At 39.0% G+C, this 19,394-nt stretch overlaps 1 protein-coding gene across 3 annotated transcripts; it reads right to left on the bottom strand.

Moving 5' to 3' along the window:
- Positions 1–2,444: 2,444 nt before the first annotated feature.
- Positions 2,445–6,394, bottom strand: LOC144061535 (uncharacterized). Of its 3 annotated transcripts, none has more exons than XM_077582087.1 (6): positions 5,875–6,394; positions 5,314–5,436; positions 4,794–4,855; positions 4,610–4,710; positions 3,027–3,825; positions 2,445–2,871 (listed from the first exon to the last, which is right to left on the bottom strand). In XM_077582087.1, exons 1-6 carry the CDS (start codon positions 6,026–6,028, stop codon positions 2,824–2,826), a joined length of 1,287 nt encoding a protein of 428 aa, XP_077438213.1. In that variant the 5' UTR covers positions 6,029–6,394; the 3' UTR covers positions 2,445–2,823. The 3 variants fall into 3 exon arrangements, with proteins under 3 accessions (XP_077438213.1, XP_077438212.1, XP_077438214.1); XM_077582086.1 differs by having other exon boundaries at positions 3,011–3,825; positions 5,875–6,392; XM_077582088.1 differs by lacking the exon at positions 5,314–5,436 and having other exon boundaries at positions 3,011–3,825.
- Positions 6,395–19,394: the final 13,000 nt, after the last annotated feature.

Genomic DNA, 19,394 nt, shown 5'->3' with positions numbered 1-19,394 from the left:
GCTCATTGCCCAAATCCACTACTTCCTGAACTCATTATCACTCCATTTCCTGTCTTTCATGATTGGACAAACTGATTAATCCAGGTGTGCCTGACTTCAGTAACCACAAAAACAATGGCCAGACACACCTGGATTAATCAGTTTGTCCAATCATGAAAGACAGGAAATGAAGAAGTGGTATTGAGTTCAGGAAGGAGTGGTTTTGTGCAAAGAGCCCATTTTGTGAAAGAAGAATATATACAAATGTTGAAGAGAAAGGAAGCTGGAGTAACTCACCCGGAGGCCATTTGTGATGTCATCCGATCGAGTACTGACTGGAACTAGGAGAAGAGATCATTGCGTACATGCATAGACTGATGAGAAAGTACAGGGACACAGTTCCTGAGAGCAAAAGCGCATGGCACTCATCAGGACGTCATTTGTGACTTTGCCTGCTTGAGTGCTGACTAGATCTAGGAGAGGAGATCATAGTATGTGTGCATAGCATCAGGAGAAAGCTTTAAAAAAAAAAAGTTGTTGAGTAAAAAGGCTGGTGTTGCTCACCAGGAGGCCTTTAATGATATGTGCTCAAATAATTATTAGAACTAGGAAAAGTGATTATATCCAACTTCACCCCTGACCTCCTTGTGAAAGATATCAGCTTCCTTTCTTCAAAAACAATACTTGTATGCAACCTCCTTACATGCTATGCATATGATCTCTTATCCTAGTTCTAGTCAGTACTCGAGCAGATAACATCCATTATGACCACCTAGTTAATGACATCAGCTTCCTTTCTCCGCAATTGTGTTTGTGTGTGCTCTCCTCTCACACACTACAATCTCTTCTCCTCGTTCTAGTTACTCCAAGAGCAGATAATGTTGCCGATGACCTCTAGGCGAATGACACAGTGCGCCTTCTGCGCACAACTGTGGGCTTCATCAGAAAAAAAACATAATGGCTTTCAGAAAACCAAAAGCCTTTTCATGATGTGGCAATTTTCTCAGCAGCGTGATTTATAAAATAGGATTTGGAAGAAGATTTAATACTCCAAACAAGACTATGGAGGCCTGTAGGGACCACAAGGGCCAACATTGTGCTCTCGGCCCAGCAGCTGAGCACAAATTATACGTCGTATTAAAAAGAATTCCTCATTCTCAAAAACTAAATGTGCACTCGGGCCTGTCAACAGAGTGGAAATAAAAGCAGGTGTGGGCGTGGAAACACCAACACCTGCACAAAAGCAACATCTGCAGGATGCCTTAGGCGTGCCATCACTGACACAAGGAAATCATGCAAAACAGATGAAGAGGCTCAGGTCATGGAACGCACAAGATCCAAGTGGAAAAAGTCAACCACTGCGTGGACTTGTTTTGGTTTGTCTTCATGGCTACCTTGTTGTGGTGTCTTTTAATTGGAATGTCTGCTATTATAACATACAGATTGCAGCGCTAAAGTCAACTACTCTAAATTACCGTGCAAGACAATATTGTCATAATATTCATAATATTTGGGGAAATGTGCAGATACGGCCAAATTGGTGTTTTTATTATTTGCATATTCTTGTAAAGAAAAAGTGATATACTTTGGGTTTTTTTTTTTGGTAGGGGTGGCGGGGTAGTAGGGAATAGAATATTCCTGGAAAAAGTTTTATATACCATATTTGGGGAAAATAAAAAATATATTTAGGTATACTTTTATTCTATAAACAGAATATTCTATAAAAGTGTACTTTCTAGTATATATATATATATTATATACATAGATACACACATATATATGTATATATATATGTGTGTGTGTGTGTGTGTGTATATATATGTATATATATATATAGGCAGATATTTACTAGAAAATACTGTAAATGTCAAGCAAAAATAATAAGGAAAAAGGTTCAAATTTCTGGTAAAAAAATAGCTGTTTAAAAACATTAATACATATATATATATATACATATATACACATACATATATATATATATATATATATACATACATATATATGTATGTGTGTGTGTATATATATATATATATATATATATATATATATATATAGGCAGATATTTTCTAGAAAATACTGTAAATTTCAAGCAAAAATAATGGGGAAAAAGGTTCAAATTTCTGGTAAAAAAATAAATAGCCGTTTAAAAACATTAATACATATATATACATACATATATATACATAATTATATATGTATGTGTGTGTGTGTATATATATAGGCAGATATTTTCTAGAAAATACTGTAAACTTCAGGCAAAAATAATGGGGAAAAAGGTTCAAATTTCTGGTAAAAAATAAATAGCTGTTTAAAAACATTAATAAAAATAAATATTACTGAAAAAAATTATGTAATACACAAAAAGGTTGTGTAATTAGTATTTCTTAAAAAAGTGCATATTTCAGAAATACTGTAATGCATTTTCTGAAATAGTTTGAAAATGGACAAAAGAAACAAACAAAAAACAGCATAGCAAAACAAAGACATTTATTTCTCAGTCACTAACATACAGTCAGAAGACTCCTTCAAACCGTACACAGAAAACTTAGAGATGTGCAAAAAAAACTGTCTAGTTTGGTGACACTCAAATACATCCCATATCCAATACTATTTCAGTAAACCAAAGACATGTATGAAAGTGTTGAGGTATTTGACGCACTTGTCAGGTACTAACTAAAAATTTTCAAAAACAGATGACACACACACACACACAAAAAATTATTTAACTTGTCAGGTTTTTCAACAGCAGCATGATAGAGTCCAGGGTGTGTTTTCTTCTCTATGGTTTCAGCGCGCTCTGCATCCTCTGCCACCTCCTAGCCAAAGCTTCTTGCCTCTTGTGTTCTATTTCATCTGCTGAGCACTTGCCCGCCATTGGGCTGGTGACAAACACTATGGAGAAGAGCAAAGAAAGGAAAAGGAACTTTAATAATAAGAATTTAATATATATAGCCATATTGGTTGTTTTTTGTTAAGTAGTTGAGGCTTTTTTTTCCTGATTGGCGAGCAGCACTGTGTGCACCTGACCTACCTTTGTTGCTCCTCACCGTGTAGTACACACTCCTCTTGAAGGCCGCCTTCGAAGGTTCACGCCCACTTTTAATGTGGCCTCCTACCGGGACACTATTAGACACTTGAGCATTCTGTCCTTGATGGACTCTCAAAGTTTCGCCCGGTAAGGAATTGGAACGGATGAAGTTGCCAGGTGACTTTCTGTTAGTGGGCATTGTTTGGTTGATGAGCAGAGGCGTGGTTGCAGATTGGGAGAGCTTTTCCACGCTGTCGCACGCCTGGTAGAAGAGCGCATCATCGTCCCTGTCGTCCCATTTACAGTCGTGAATCTTCTTCTTGGATATTTCTAGGTTGGGTTGAACAGATATTTGGAAGTGAGGGTTGGACTCCAACTTAAAAGTGCTTCTTGTAGTGGGTTTGACTTTGGGACATAAGTCCCGTAGATTGGTCTGAGGGGAATGCAGGACCGGGCCAGAATCCTGGTCGGGATTCTGCATTAGGGCTAGCAGAAAAGGATCGTTGAGCATGTCGTCATTGTCCCAGTCGTCATCAAAGTCGATATTATTATTATTATTATTATTAGAACTGGACTTGTTGATTTGGCTTTTGTCCAGGGAGGATTTGGAGGAGACTGGGCTGAAGTCTCCGCTGACCATCTGAGTGGACAAGTCGAAAAGGGCTCGGAGCTCGGCCTCCGTTTGGTTCAGTAGTGTCGGTGTTTCTGTTGGTGCTTTGCTGATTTCATTGTTTAGTTGGACCAACGCCTCCTGGTTCTGCTGCATGTTCTCGTCAAACTGCCGGGCCAGTTTTATCAGCTCATTCAAGCCGTTCTGCCTGGAGAAGGGAACCATCAGATCTTTTTTTACACACTGAATCAGGGTTATTATGGTTTTGATTTTTTTTTTTTATTGTACATGTTTTTTTGTTTACCGGTATTTAGTTTAGACATTTGTCTTTTAAATTCAAATAGTTTTTATTAGTTTTTAAAGTGGATTTGTTCATTTTATTTTTTTAATGTTTCATTATAGCTTATTTTTAAATATAGTTATTTAGTATTAGTTTTAGATTTATATATATATATATATATATATATATATATATATATATATATATATATATATATATATATATATATATATATATATATATATATATATATATATATATAAGTATATATAAGTATATATAAGTACATATAGAGTACTGTTATAAAAGTTTTGGACTTTTCAGTCAAGTTAGTTTTGAATTTGTTTTGACTTATTTCTCAGTTTGCAAAAGATGATTCTCCCCACTGTAATTATAGTAGTTTTAGTTAGTTTTATAAACATAAAATGTAGTTAGAGTTAGTTACAACTTTTTAAAAGCACTCTGGTTTTTGTTTTATTTTGTTAACACAATTTGTATTTAATTTTAGTTGGTTTGTTATTGTCAACTAAAATAACCTTACACTGAATCAAGCTACCCACCCTCAATAAAAGTTAGTGTACCTCCTCTTTCTTATACCTATCCTTACAGGAGCAAAGTGTGTTGATTTTTAAACAAACGAAATGACTTACATTAAACAATATATTTTTATCCTGTATCTCAAGGACGTTCTTTATGCACCATAGTGACTCACCGAATGGACTTCTTCCCCACTCTGGCTTTGGGCATCTCGGGCGTCAAGTTCTCGCCCATCCACTGCCACAGAGGCGACAGCTTCCCTTGCGGTTTTGTTTCCTACCAGATGCAAAACACAATGTTGAATATGTACGTCAAATTTACCACAACTCTTTTTTTTCAGTGGAAGATAAGCAGCTGACCTTCGGCGCAATAAGATTGACAATGTCGGATACTTCCAAGGTTCTGGCATTCTGCCCCCGCCCTGAAAACAAGAGGCAGGTCAGAGGACATAATATGGACAATTTACATTGTAATAACTTGTATGCAAAGAGTTAGGTCTTTGGAATATCCACTGAAATGTACCCAAAATATTCATATAAATTAGGTCAAGAAAACGTTGCCTTTCAGGTAAAATAGGAAGCAGATTATATGTTGACCAAATTCAAACACAAACTTATCTGCCTAGTTTGCTAAGAGACACTATCAGCGGCTAAGTTGCCACAACAACATCAATTGTTAAAGTACACAAGAACCCTTGACAGTTGGTTTGAAATGTATGAGAAGTTACTAAATTTGGGAATACTACAGTTGATGCTTAATGGTATTACAAATGCATATGGTGAGTGGGGGACACATTGGGGATGACCATACGGTAGTATCGTATTAAAATCTTTGAGTTGATTTTTGAGAAAACATGCACAGAGTGTTTTGGTGATTTACAAGAGCTGGGGGGTGACATGGGACCCCACACGATTTCTTGTGAGGGCTCCAGGTCATTTGGAGAGTTTCCATGGTTGAGTCCCGAGGAGATGCTGTAGCCTAGGCGCTGAGGACTCTGCAGCTCTTTGCGTAAACACAACATGGAATAGCAGTTAACTTCATGAACACTAAAGAGCTACGACACTCTCCAAAGTATTGTTAGCAACTAAGGCTGTGCAATTAATAATTTTTTTGTTTATGTCAGAGTTTATTGTCTGAACAATTTTATTATTCTTTTTTGCCCATATGACAGGAGCTCGGTGGAAGGCAATGACAGTAAATGGGCACTGAACTCAGATTTATTCTGCTATAAATGTCTTCAAAATTTAATAACGCCTGTTAGTGAGCTTTTACTTTTGTTAAAAAACAACAACAACAACAACAACAACACTTTACTTGTTGTTTTCCAATGGACCCAACCCCTCCCCCATCACTCCTGCCCTGCTCCAGGTACACATGCGCCACTTTCAAAAAGTTTGTAAAACAAACAAGCAAGTCATTTAACACATAATCAATAATCACCTTTACTGGCAGTCGCTAAGGGCACTTCGGCGTCCTTCTTGTCCTGACTTTTTCCCTGACGAGCTTTGGATATAGACCTCGACGTAGCAGTGGAGGAACCACACGGAGAAGACGACGATGCTGTAATCGTAAAGAGCGTCCTCGGCTCGGACATGGTGAGTACAACCGATGGGAGCGATTTCGCATCTGCTCAACATTACTTTAGTCAAAGCGATTCCAATGGCGACGACACTTTTTCATTTGTGTTTTCGCATTCAGTCGAGAAACTCCATGCGCGCCGCCATATTTTCTTGTGACGTCGTCAGTGTCAGACAGAAATCTGGCAGGTCCGAAACGCGAAAGTGAAAAATATCAGTGACCTGAAAAGCGGTGATTTTATTTAATCATTATCACGTTTTTTGGTAAACATTGATTAAAACTTTAAAATAAACGGCAAAAAGGTAATTAAAAAATAATAATAAATAATTAAAAACGACATTTTGGTCATTTGGCACAACTGTTTCCTAATTAAAGCACTAGATGGTGTTTTCATACTATGGACTATATGCACAAAGCACTTCCGCATTCGACGTATGAATGCACCCAACCTTCCGGTGCGCGGAGCGCACTGTTGATGTGATGTAAAACTCGTAAGCCTAAATCTTTACCCACAGAAAAATAACAGGAGTCCTCCTTGCTTTAACATTATGTCTATCAGAATTTTAAAACCACTAATTAGATCACCCAGAGCCGTAATTTTAACGGCTTGAGCTCTGGTAATGATGTCATTGCTTAAAATTACTATTACACGTAAATACAGGCCGTTTGAGAAGCTACTAAAGTTCTTTTGTTTATTACATTTTTTTATGTAAATGTAAATTATGTATTGTCCCGGGACTACTGGAGTCCACACATTACCCCCTTCCCCACTGCCAGTCAAACGGTAAGGTTGAGGTGTTGGATCTATCAGATGGAACCTGCCAGCCAACTGTTCAGAACTTGTTCATTTTTCTTTTTTATTTCAATGATACGTTATTGGATAAGAATAATCTATTAGTACATTTACATGATATAATTGATAGGCAGTAGGACTAGATAAGTTATTGTGCTTCCTACTCCTTTGGAATATGTAAATTATGACGTTGATGAATTATTTTCTTTTTTCCAATTTTTATTTTAACTTCAACTTATATTTTGTAATGTGTTAATATGTTCAATAAACCAACCAGCCAATAACAACAACTTTCTGGTCTGTAGCCTCCTCTTCGGCCAAGTCTTCTCTTTGCCGATGGGATATGGCGATCTCTGCCTCGTCAATATTTTGAAGAAGATGTAATGCCTCTAGTGTTTTTAATTTTTAATTTTTTTTTTTACGCCAGCCCATGATGACATTTCTCTCAATGCCTTGCTGAAAAGTGGTTGCTATGGAAATCCGACAAGCGTTGTAAGCGGTGCAAGAATAATGACTCATATAAATATTTTCATGTTTTTTAATACAATAAAAATGTCAGCATATAAATAATATACATATGGGCACATGACAAGCCAAAACGCCAGAAAAGCAGAAACATTAGATGATTTTGTAAACAGAGTAACAACACATCAAAGTTTAAGCTTCAATACAGCTCTGGTTTTACTTAAACGGCGCCTTGTGACAACTACAGAGTTATCCCTGCGAATGTTAACAAGTTACAACAAATTATCTCTGGTGGTCAGCATAAGAGAAAAAAAAACGAGGTAGAGTTATAACTTGTCTATGTGGGCACACAGCAGTGATCACTCGGTCGGTGTACTGTCGTTTCTCCTCTTCTTTGATGCCTTGACAAATGCACGCAACCACACTCATAAAAAAAAAAAGACGCTGACAACTGGTCGAGGTTCTCTGAAGAAAAACAAACGGCGATGGCCACTACCGGAAAAGGTGGTGCAATATGAGATTTTCCTGGAAATACGTTACAGCGCTTTGTGCATAGAGTCCATTTAATGCTTGCAATCTGTATGGGCGTTGGAGAAAAGCACACAAGTGCAGTAGTACAAAGAAGTGGAGACATGCTTGTTTGACGACATGCAGAGATTCCTTCACAAAAAAGAGGAAAAACTAAAATTTTCATTATAATTTAAAAAAAATATATATATATATATATTGTAATTGTCTAACTAAAAAGCCAACTAGGCACTGACTCAGGCTCAGGCTCATGTTGGAAAGGGGATAGTTGGATTATGTATTTAAATAAATATATTTATTGAAAGTATATTTTATTGAAATACAACATTTGATATAAAAAAAAATCTAGACTCAGTCAGTATATTTGATCAAACTCCAATTGGTAGTAAAAGGAATTACAGTTTTCCCTTGCTATAACGTGGTTCACTTTTCTTGGCCTTGCTGTATCGCGGATTTTTTTTGTGCAATTTTGCATGTTTTTTTTTTAACAGTAATGTACATATTTTATAAAATTTATGAAGGTGAGAAAAGTGTATAAACTGTGTGGTGAAGGGTTTTAGAGCCTAAAAACATTTATAATAAATGTAAAACATAAAGCTAACTACTTCGCGGATTTCATTTATTGCAGGTATGTTTTGGAACCTAACCCCAGCAGAAAACGAGGAAACACTGTACAACACGATACATTTCAGAAATATTGGAATATTTGATAACAACTTTAACTATATAAAACTGAATACAAATGCTAAAAGACACATTATTGTTTTTAAAGTAAACATAATACATAATATATTAAGAAATTAGGAAATACTGTATATTTCTAAAAATGCTAGAAAAATATGAATGTCTAAATCAATAGGCAAATTGGCACACACATATTTTTAAAATATTATATATATATTGATATAAAGTATAAAAAAAAAGAGGAAAATAACTAGAAATACTTTTTTCCCCCTACATCATTAACTTATGCAGGTCATGTCAGTTGAAACCCCCACTTCCTCCCGCTCATTCTCCAGTTAGCTACTCTACTGTATGACTAGTCCGTAATTTACTTTGAGGCCTCAGCTGCTTTTGGTCCTTTTCCAGAAGCTTCTCTCGTGACTCTCTACCTACGGCGCACACCTTCTATTTATCGTGACGCCTGGCGTGTTTAGAGGCAATTAGGGAGCTAATTGTGAAAAAATTCTTTATGGCGGGCGGGCTATGCTGCAAAAGAAGTCAAGAATGCGTGGCTGTTTCCCCAAGGAGTTGCCGGCGTTTATGGCGGGGAAAAGCAGGGATCACGTCAACGGGGGATCGGGGCAGGTGTAGGCTGCGGAGAGGAAGTGGAAGAAGAAGAGGAGGGTGTTGGGTGGACGCCAGTTCTTTGAGATGATAAGAAGCTAGCAAATAAGAACCACCCTGAAAGCCTGCAGCAACTCATCACTAAGGAGTCACAATGAAGGCTATATACAGTGAAGTCCCGCTATATTGCGCATCATCCTTCGCTCCTTCAGTATCGTAGATATAAATACCAATTCTAATACTACATGCAAACACTCACCTTGCAAACATTTTGGACACACATACACTTTAATTAAGTAAAAAAATAAATAATGCTGCAAACCTTCGTCTTGTGTTAGGGTCGGCAGTGACCCGTTTTTAGGTTTAACATGCATAAAAGAACCATATAAATTAGTTTATTGCATCAAGGCTTTTTGACTTTGTCAGGAATCCCTATTTCAACAAAATAAAACAAAATAAAAGGTTTTCACTAAATTCTAAAATGCTCTGGTTGAAATTATTACATTTGTGTTGTTAGGGTCGGTTTTGACCCAGTTATAAAAATAAGATTATAAAGCAATAATTAGAGCCAAAACTGGATTCATAATTGCTTTGTCAGCCAACACACTGACAGCCAGCTCCTCTCCCAATCCTGTGAGCTGTAGGGGATTCTCATTTTACTGTGTTTACACCTGTGTACACCTGCACAAAAACAAAACAAACAGAGATGGGCAAGTCCTGACATATAAGGTCAATTCATTCATATGAAGGGTCATTTAACTTGCAGAGTGCACATCTCCAATTTGCAACATACAAACATGAGAAGAAGATTTTCAGCGACCCAAGTTCTGGATAATCTTTTTGATATGAATATTTTCTGGGCAACAATGTCACTTCAGACCATTCGAATGATATCAAGAGTCCTCAGATTTGACAACCGAAATAGCAGAGCAAGATCTGACAAGCTTGCCCCCATCAGGGATGTCTGGGAGAGATGGACGCAACTCCTTCCACTGATGTTCAACCCAGTGCCAGAGGTGACAGTCGATGAACGTCTTGTCCCTTTTCAAGGAAAATGCCCCTTCCGGCAATACATACTCAATAAGCCAGGGAAGTACGGCATAAAAATCTGGGCAGCCTGCGATGCAAAAACCAGCTATGCATGGAAGCTACAGATTTACTCAGGCAAAGCTGCGAGTGGCATTCCTGAGAAAAACTAAGGAAAACGTGTGGTCCTCGATATGACTACTGGACTGCAGGCTCACAATATCACTTGTGACAATTTTTTTTACCAGCTATGACCTAGGACAAGAACTTCTCAGGAGGAAACTAACCATGGTGGGCACAGTGAAGAAAAATAAATAGTCAATAATATTTAAATTAATAAAGAAATAAAACAAATTAATTTAAGAGATGTGTTCTAATAGCCCCCAGTAATAGTCAGGTAACACAACCACCTTTTATTTATTTATATGATTCTCTTGGTGTTTATTTTACCATTTTTTAAAATTGAAATTGAGGGGTATACTGACAAAAAAGGCCCAGAAGCCCACACCAAAAACATTAAAAATAATATTTTCATGGATAAGGAAACCTAACAAGCCAACCAAGAGATGAGAAATAAATTGGATAATATCTACTTGTTTTTAGTGTATTTTACAGCTGATTTAAGACACGGGTCGAAACCAACCCGTTAACATAAGAGATGGTAACAGAAAGTTAACACAAGACGAAGGTTAAATTAAGAGGGTCAACGCACATTCACTGTAGTATCACATCAAATTTGCATATTGGCACCTAAAAATAAAATAATATAATAGTACCTTTTACAAATAGTAGAACAACACCGGACGCAATACATAGTAATATTCACAGGCATATACTGTATTCTTTATCCTCCTATTATCACAGCTTACTGAGGATCGTCGCCATGTACTGCATATCTATGTCTGCATTATTTTGCCCCCAGGTGATATATATTGTGCATTTTCTTGTATCGCGGGTGGGTCCGGAAAATATCCCCAGAGATAAACAGGGCTTCACTTTCTCGCCCCACGTCAGCTCCATGCATCTCAGAGTGTGCCAACATGGCCTTGGGCTCTCGGGCGACAGCAAGCATGTGGCCCGGGTCCTCTGAAATGGAGAGCTTCCAAAGGAGCGCCACGTGCCAACTCGCTCCCTGACCTGGGATTTGAGTTGCCAACCAAAAGCGTCTTCTTCCCCAGACTCCCCGTCGGGCGGCACGGATGGATGCCTATCAGACGGAATCCCGCCGGCCCTTGCGCTCGCGTGGAAGGGAAGAGCTGAAGGCTCGGCAGCTGGCGGTTGGGAAGGATCGGGGAAGAGGGAATACCGAAGCAGAAGTGGGAGGAACATTCTCAAGAAAGTTAACGAGGACAAGCCTTGATTGAAAATGGCTGGCATTGAATGAGTTCTTAAAAACATGACTTGTACAAGGTTACAAAAAAAGTAAAGATACTTAAAGATATCACCCAATTTTCAAATTAAAATTAAAAAAAAACATTTTTAAAACAATGTAGTATTAAAACACTGGACATTCTTTATTTTTTATAATGTAGAAAACATGTTCTTGCCACACATTATTTTTAAATTGTAAAAAACAAACAAAATGTTACAAAATACAACAACTTTTTATATTGGCCACAGGGAATAAACCCCCCAAATTACAAGTAGTTATGGTGGTTTGAACTCGGAACCTCAGAACTGCGAAGCAGACGTACTAACCACTCCGCACTGCGCCACAGCTCATGTACAAAACAACATCAGGAGCCACGTGACGGACAAGAGAACACCATTTTTGTCCGACAGCTGCTTTATGTTTACAATATTACAGCAGATGATAAATATCTCGCAGAGTGCTCATGTGATCAAATATTCAGGACCACCCCCCCATCACATCCACACCTCCTTCATTTGCTTGGTGAGCAAAAGCAATAAATTCCCATGTGGAGCGGCAGTCATGTCATATTTATATGAATATGCAAGAGCAGGGCTGGCACATTAAGATTAATTTGGCACATATGCACTTTTAAGCACTTTGGATGCACTTGTGTTAGGAGAGATGGCGGCTTGGTCATGTGACTGGAAACGTCATTGATTAGACACACACACACACACACCACCATTTTATCTAGTTTAGAACAGAGGTGGGCAATCACGGTCCTCGAGGGCCGGATCCGGTCCATCAGGTTTTGGAGGTTCCTCACTTCCAACACAAGCTGATTCCAATCAACAGGATCGTTATCAGGCTTATGCAGAGCTTGCCGATGAGCTGATCATATATCAGCTGTGTTGGACAAGGGCAACATGCAAAACCTGCAGGACTCCGGCCCTCGATGCGCACTTCTGGTTTAGAACCACATACACCTATTGTTATATCGTCTTTCTGTATATGTTGCTGTGCTGTTAGTGTTGTGAAAATTAGTTGTTTAGACTGCAAAATCCTTGCTATTCGTTTGCTGGTTTGTGGTGTTTTGCATTAAACTAGTAGGGACGAAATTTGTGTTTGGTTAAAAATATAACACCTATTTTTCTTTTTATTGTGTGATTAGTTTAAAAGTAAACTTCAAGTGGAGTGGCATTTTTATGAGTATGAATGCAGATGTGCAGTATTGGCACTGATTATTATCTGACACCGGTATCGGTACATGCCTATTTGTATTGATTTTTCACATTCTGATACTATATGTTGCCTATTTGATGTTTTATGTTATAATTAAAATAATACTAAAACAGAAGTCACAAGTTAGTCAGTACAGGTACATGAGTATTTGTTTCCACTGAACACTTAACTCAAATAGCTATTTAGACGACTAATTAATACTTTTCTAATTGATTCATTTTATTCTAAAGTAGTACCCTTACTTGAGTAACAATTTTTGGCTAGTCAACCTCTGGTTTGAATATAGTAACAACACCAATTGCATTTGAATTCAACAATTTTTTAGGGGAAAACAGCATAATGACTGGAACACATTTTAACATTTGTAACAGTGTTACAAGTGTAAAAATAAGTTAAGCAAAAGCACTGTTATTCCTTTGATGTGTGAGGTACATTTTTCAAGAACATTTCCAATCTTTTTCTTCATTTTCATTATCTGCTTTTCCCCCTCTGCTCAAGTGTGCGCTGTGTGTGTGTGTGTGTGCGCGCGCGTGTATTCCTGTAGTGGTGTACAGCCCCTACCCACAGAACCAACCCCTCCTGAGTTAATGATGACAGGAAGCGGGCGGGCCAGATGGCTGCGGTGTGCAACCTCCTCTCGGGAGAGCCGGCAGCTGAGGAGGATGAAAGATGCCAGGTGAGCGTTAACAGTGATGCATGACATCAGGAGCTGGGATTTATATGGTCACTTGTTTTTTGATGTGGTTTTTTTTATTTCCTCCAATGAAGAACTCGCATGTCAGGTCACTCGCATCTCAAGGCACCACTGTATTATTTTTCATCTTAAATCAAATCAGTTTGTGCATTATGATTTCTCCAGTCAGTCCCCCAGCTCCATATTGCAATTTTACACTCATTCACACCACTCAAGTCGACGCAGATGTGTGTGCGCACACTCACGCCGACACACACACAAATGAGGAAAACATCAAAACGCTAATTTGCATCCAAATTTTACCAAATTCACTCGTGTACAGTGAACTATAGTTATTTACAGTACGAGTGACTTGGACAGGACACAACATCAACCACTTCCAAATTGCTTGGGAGAAAATAAATTACGTGTTGTGATTATGAACATGAACACATTTCAATTTACAAATGTATACCCCGACGTGACACCCCCTCCTTTACCCCCGTCCATCCAGTCTGCAACCCTCCTGCCCAGGCTGCGTTTGATATAAATTTGGCTCCAGTAGCAGAAGTCTTGTACCCGCCGTGATGTTGATATTTTCATACGCCACCTTTGATGGAAGGCCCTCGGTTGGCTTTTATCATCCCGCTGGGCGTATGGCACAGTCCCCGCACTAGGAGAGTTCACTTTTGAGGCGCGCAGCCCAAGTAATGCTGGAATTCTTGTCGTAGCCATGACGACAACAACCGTCCCTTGCTCCCTTTACGGGGAAAGCAGAGTATACTGTACTTATAGTTGGTGACATAAGTGGACAATGTAGTGAGGCATAATTTCTCTATGCGCATCAGCACTACCCAAAAATTTTTTAATAAAATGGAATTTTCACCAAATTACTCACACATAAGAAAAATGTGTTCTCAAGTCTTAGTGTTTTTTTAATTAACATTTTTATTTTTGTGTGCCCTATAAACACAAAAGGCTTTTTTTAAAAGTATGTTGTCCAAATATGAATCCTTTTTTTTTTAAATCCCCAAATGAAATTAATTTGAAAAATCCTATTATTTATTACACTTATTTTAATCCCCACTGTTGCCCTATGAACACAAAAGGCTTTTAAAAAAAAGTATATTGTCCAAATATGAATCCTTTTTATTTATTTATTTTTTAAATCCCAAAATGAAATAAGTATAAGTAAAACCCCCCTTTTCTTCTCTAAAATTTATTAGTTGTTGTAATTCATCAAGAAAATGTCCCTGTTCACTCAGGTGAGCGAGGGATTACAATTTAAAGGTCTAAACATTGTAAACAAGTGTACGCCGGAGGGCCTCCACTCTTTATCTGACTAGCATTTGTAAAATGCTTACAGCCGATCATCACGAGCACATGCGTGTGTTAAATGGAAAAAACAAAGAAAGAAGTGCTGCTGGGCTTGTTTTGCTGCTTTTCTCTTTAAATACATTTGTGTCCAGATTGTGCAGCCAGGGAAATGACTCATTAGCATATATTAGCACCTGCGCCGGTTGCCATGTTTGATGTAATTACATCGCTCCCCTGTCATCACCGTATTTGCTCCACAAAGGAAGCCTAGATCCTCATGCCATGCATTCTTTTTTCAACATGTGAACTTTTATTAGTTTTTTTTTTTAGTGTAAAACATAACAACACATTTAGCTTCATTGTCAAAATTAAATAACATTCACATCGTACAAAAATTTCACATACTATCCCAAAATTAAGGTCATTTGTTGATTTATTGAACCTCCAAAGCACAAAAAGTGTGAAGACGGTTACATCATGAGTTAGTTAGGCCATGGACAAATCTGACAAATTTGAGAATTTATTTTCATTGTTAAAGTACTGTATGATTGATTTGGACATGCGCCTCCTACAGGACAGGAGGTCAAATGTACTTGCCAGTCAGTTACTTAGAGTGTTACAGTCTGCTTGCATTGGGGGCCTAACTGGGGCGGTGATCCACTAGCTCCAGAAGATGGAGCTGTGGTGAAAAAAAAAGCTAGCTGTATTGTAAACCCGCTCAATAGTGCTATGCTAGTACCACAGACACAGTTCCTATTCCTCGTGCCCCTACAAGCCCTTGAACCGCACAATACCAGTTCAATCAATCTCATCTTCTCTCCTCGTGTTCATTTGCAGCTTATAAACTTTACGCGGCAGCTCTTGAGTCAAGTGAGGCTCGCCGAGCCAGATTTTTGGCAGGTTGCAGTTAATTTATGAAAAACAAATGTGAAATATGCAGATGTCTTTTGTTTGAAGCAGATGTTTGTTGCCATTGCCAGGTTTCAATCGGGCGGCCTCGGAGGAGCCCACCCCCCATCTTTGAAGTCTGACAGCAACGGAGGGACAATTGGATGAAGTGTGAGTTATCCACAATTACTGTACTCGCATGTGTGTGTGCATATGTTACTGATAACATGGAAACATATTAAAGGCTGTGTGGCAGCGATAATATCACAATACAGTGAACCTATAGAGTCCAAAATACTACAATCAAGGCTTGTTGTATGTAAGGGTGCAAACACATCACAAATCTGATAACACAGTGGAACAAAAAATTTTAATTGTAGGTGGGGCCCACAAGCAAAATCATGTCCTGTCAGGCTAAGCTAAGCTGCTGTCGTGCACCTTAATGAACTTTAAACTTTGGATTTCATTTGACAAAGCAACATTTTCTGATATTGACGTAATGATATGCTACCATGAGAGCTAACCATGCGATATAGATTGTCCCACCCTTTCATTTTTTAGCTCGATTTATTGTAGGTGGACATCAAAGTTTCCGTTCCATCTCTATAATTGTTGTATGATAATATAAATATTCTTATTATGATAATGCAACTTTGTCCTTTATGCGTGTAAGGCTGGTTCTCGTGATTCTGGTTCTCTCGGTTCTCCACCTCCGTCTTCTGTCAGCTGCGTTGGTGGATAATGGATGGCGCTCATTAGAGGATGCACACCACATAAAAAATGGCAGCAATTATCATTTATCTTGATAAATTATTAAGCAGTGGGAAGTGTCATTGTGGGCGGCGGTAGGCGGACGCAGGACCGCCGAGCTTCCACAGACACTGTAATACACCTTTTGGCTCATTTGGGCTACGTATAAAAACCTAAAATGTTTGAGGTTAGCAATGCTAAGATGTAGCCCTTTTCCACCTATTGGAACTTTAAAAATCTACAATGTGTTTGTTTTGTTGTCAAAGATGACAATATCAGACTTTTAGGCTTTTGTAATGTACGTATTTAAATTTTGTCCATAAATACCAGCCATAAAGAAAACAAAATATGAGCGAGTTCAAACCGGCCTATCATCAACCCGTAGCTATGCTAGTTAGCACAGCATAAACAGGGAGTCCGCTAATTAACCTGTTTTCAACTTTGGTCATGTGACATTACGCATGGCGTAAATGGGGTGTATGCCACGGAGCAGGCGGGACTTTCGACTTCCGGGTTTCACACATCAGCTTTGTTTCCGGTTCCGGTTTGCAACGTGTGGGCCGCGTCCCAGAACTTGCGCTTGTCGCCTTTGTACCCCTCGGTTGCGCGTTCCCGTCGACGAGTGCGTAGTGTGTCTGTCACAGTTGTCCGAAGCATTTCAGAGAGCTGAGAAACAGCGCTGATGTGTGAAGTCGGAAGTCCGTGACATCTACCCCATTCAGACTATTTATTCTGTTGGCAGTTTCAAACATTATCGCCCCCTGCAGGACTGGGGTGGAACACTATTGACTCTTACTACATCTTAGTTATTGATTTTTGGAGCATGTGACTGATGAATGCCTAGCCTTGGTAGAGGTCTGCATCATAAAAGCCATTCCTCATGCTGTTAGAAGGAATGTTAGTTTCTGTTTTTTTTTTCTTTTTCTTTTTTTCTGGAGAGCTCAGTATTGTTCATTCGGTAATTTTACCGATTTGACATATCATCATTGCTCTCTCTTTTAAAAAAAAAAAAATATATATATATATTTTGTATGTGGGTGAGAATGTGTATGTGCATGTGCGTGTGTGCGTGCATGTGAGTGTGTATTCATTAGTTCACCTAAAATCTATTAAAAAATCCCATACCGTTCACCTAAACCGAACACTTCAGAACCTAGCCAGAGCCGTGAGGCCATCAGGAGACCCGAGGAAGGACCAAAGAAAAGAAAGGAAAGTGAAATCCAGCACCGACCAGACACCAGACACCGGGCCACCAACCAGAGTCCTTCACCAACCCCAGAAACATCCAAATTCCAACAAATCAGGGAGACCTCAAGAGACCAAAGGAGAGACTGAGGAAAGGAAGGAAGGACAGACAAAGAAGAGTGAGATCCACAGACACTCCACCGATTCAACGACCAGAGGAAGAAGCAGATTGTGTCTGAGTTTCGATAGATGCTGGTGTGGTGGACCTGGCATGCATGAAAATCTCCACCAAAGAGGGGAGCCGTCGACCCCTGCCAGGACAGAGCAAGCGCAACACCTCAGGGCCCCCCAGGCCATGGCAGCGCCAAGGGACAACCCCCGTGCTCCGCAGGGGCCACCGGCCGAAGAGCAAACCCAGGAGCAGGAGCGCCCCCCACCCCAACACGGCCTGCGCCCCCAACCCAACGCAGCAGGACGGGGCACTGCAGGCCCGCACCCCACCGGTCCACAGCCCCCGCTTCCCCCCACGACCCCAGCGCCCCCCCATCCACCCCCGCCATTCACCTCAACCCAGCCCCAGTAGTTGAATGATGAATATCCCTTTTTATTAATATACTGTATATCTAATTGAGCTTGTGGCTCTTCTGATTGTCTCTCTCCCGTGCGCAGTCGCTACTGATTGGCTGCGGGACAATAGCGATGTTGCAAGATGGTATCTTGCAACATCGTCTCCATCTGTTCTCACACAACACGCATACGTCATTGCAACCACCATTCTTCACAATTTTCAACAAATTATGACTGATTAGATTTTCTTTTTAATTATTTGTAGGTGTTCTTGTATTTTATGTTTTGTTCTTGTTGTCAAGTCTGGTGTTATTTTTAACACCCTCACATTGCACACATGCCTTTAATGTACACAACCCCCCCCCCCCCCACACACACACACACACACTGGTAGAGGCCCTAACCTGACAAAAGGCCGACCAAGATGAATGCGTCTTCTGTGAGTGACAGGTGTGGTGGTGGTGGGGGGAATTGAAGGGCAGAGGGCCTTGTTAATCAACAGGCTGACAGGTGCCATTCAGGGCCCACCCGACAATCACCACCCACGCGTACGCGCATACGGCTTTACAATTTGTAATTTAATGCCACTTTTCTACCAAATAGTCCAGTTCAGTTTGGTAAGTCTTTTGTATGCATATATGGGAATGACCTGATTAAAAACAGGACAGTTCTGTCTTTGCATTAAAAAATCTAAATAACATGCAAAAATTACTAAAATATACATGCTAGGCTAGTAGTTAGCGATGACACTGATGTAAAGATTTTTCAAAAAATTTAATGGCCAGCTGGTATGTTTTACTTCACTTCTCAATGCCACATCACTTTTGTTTATTTTATTTTATTTAATTTTTTACCTTTTCGGTTATTGATCAAAATTAACCATCACCAACATTTTTTCATTGGTCCAGGACTTATTTAAAATTTCATATATTTTCATTTTTGTATTTTTTAAAATGTAATAAATACATTTTTGGCTACATTAAAAAAAATGTTTGAATTTAAAAAAACATTGAACCATTATAAAAATTTGAAACATTTGGGGTTTTTTGGCCCGTTGCGCGTTCAAAATCTCTTTAAAAAATATCTATTTTTCAAAAATAGCTGTCATACGTATTTCTTTTCATTTGTTTAGATTTTTAAAGTTAGTGATTTTCATGATCACTATTTTTTTCATTTCACTTTGTGTAGGTGGAATGGGTCACAATAATTTTGCGCATGTATATCTTATGCATCATATCACACCAACATTCATGCTGTGGAAGAGTGAGTCACATACACAATTTTGAGTGGCGTTCCCCAGGAAACTG

Source organism: Vanacampus margaritifer, chromosome 12 (genome assembly GCF_051991255.1).
Source record: "Vanacampus margaritifer isolate UIUO_Vmar chromosome 12, RoL_Vmar_1.0, whole genome shotgun sequence".
In the NCBI taxonomy this organism is placed as follows: domain Eukaryota; kingdom Metazoa; phylum Chordata; class Actinopteri; order Syngnathiformes; family Syngnathidae; genus Vanacampus; species Vanacampus margaritifer.
The sequence above is the reverse complement of the archived record's forward strand: the minus strand, read 5'-3'. Positions and strand labels throughout refer to the sequence as shown.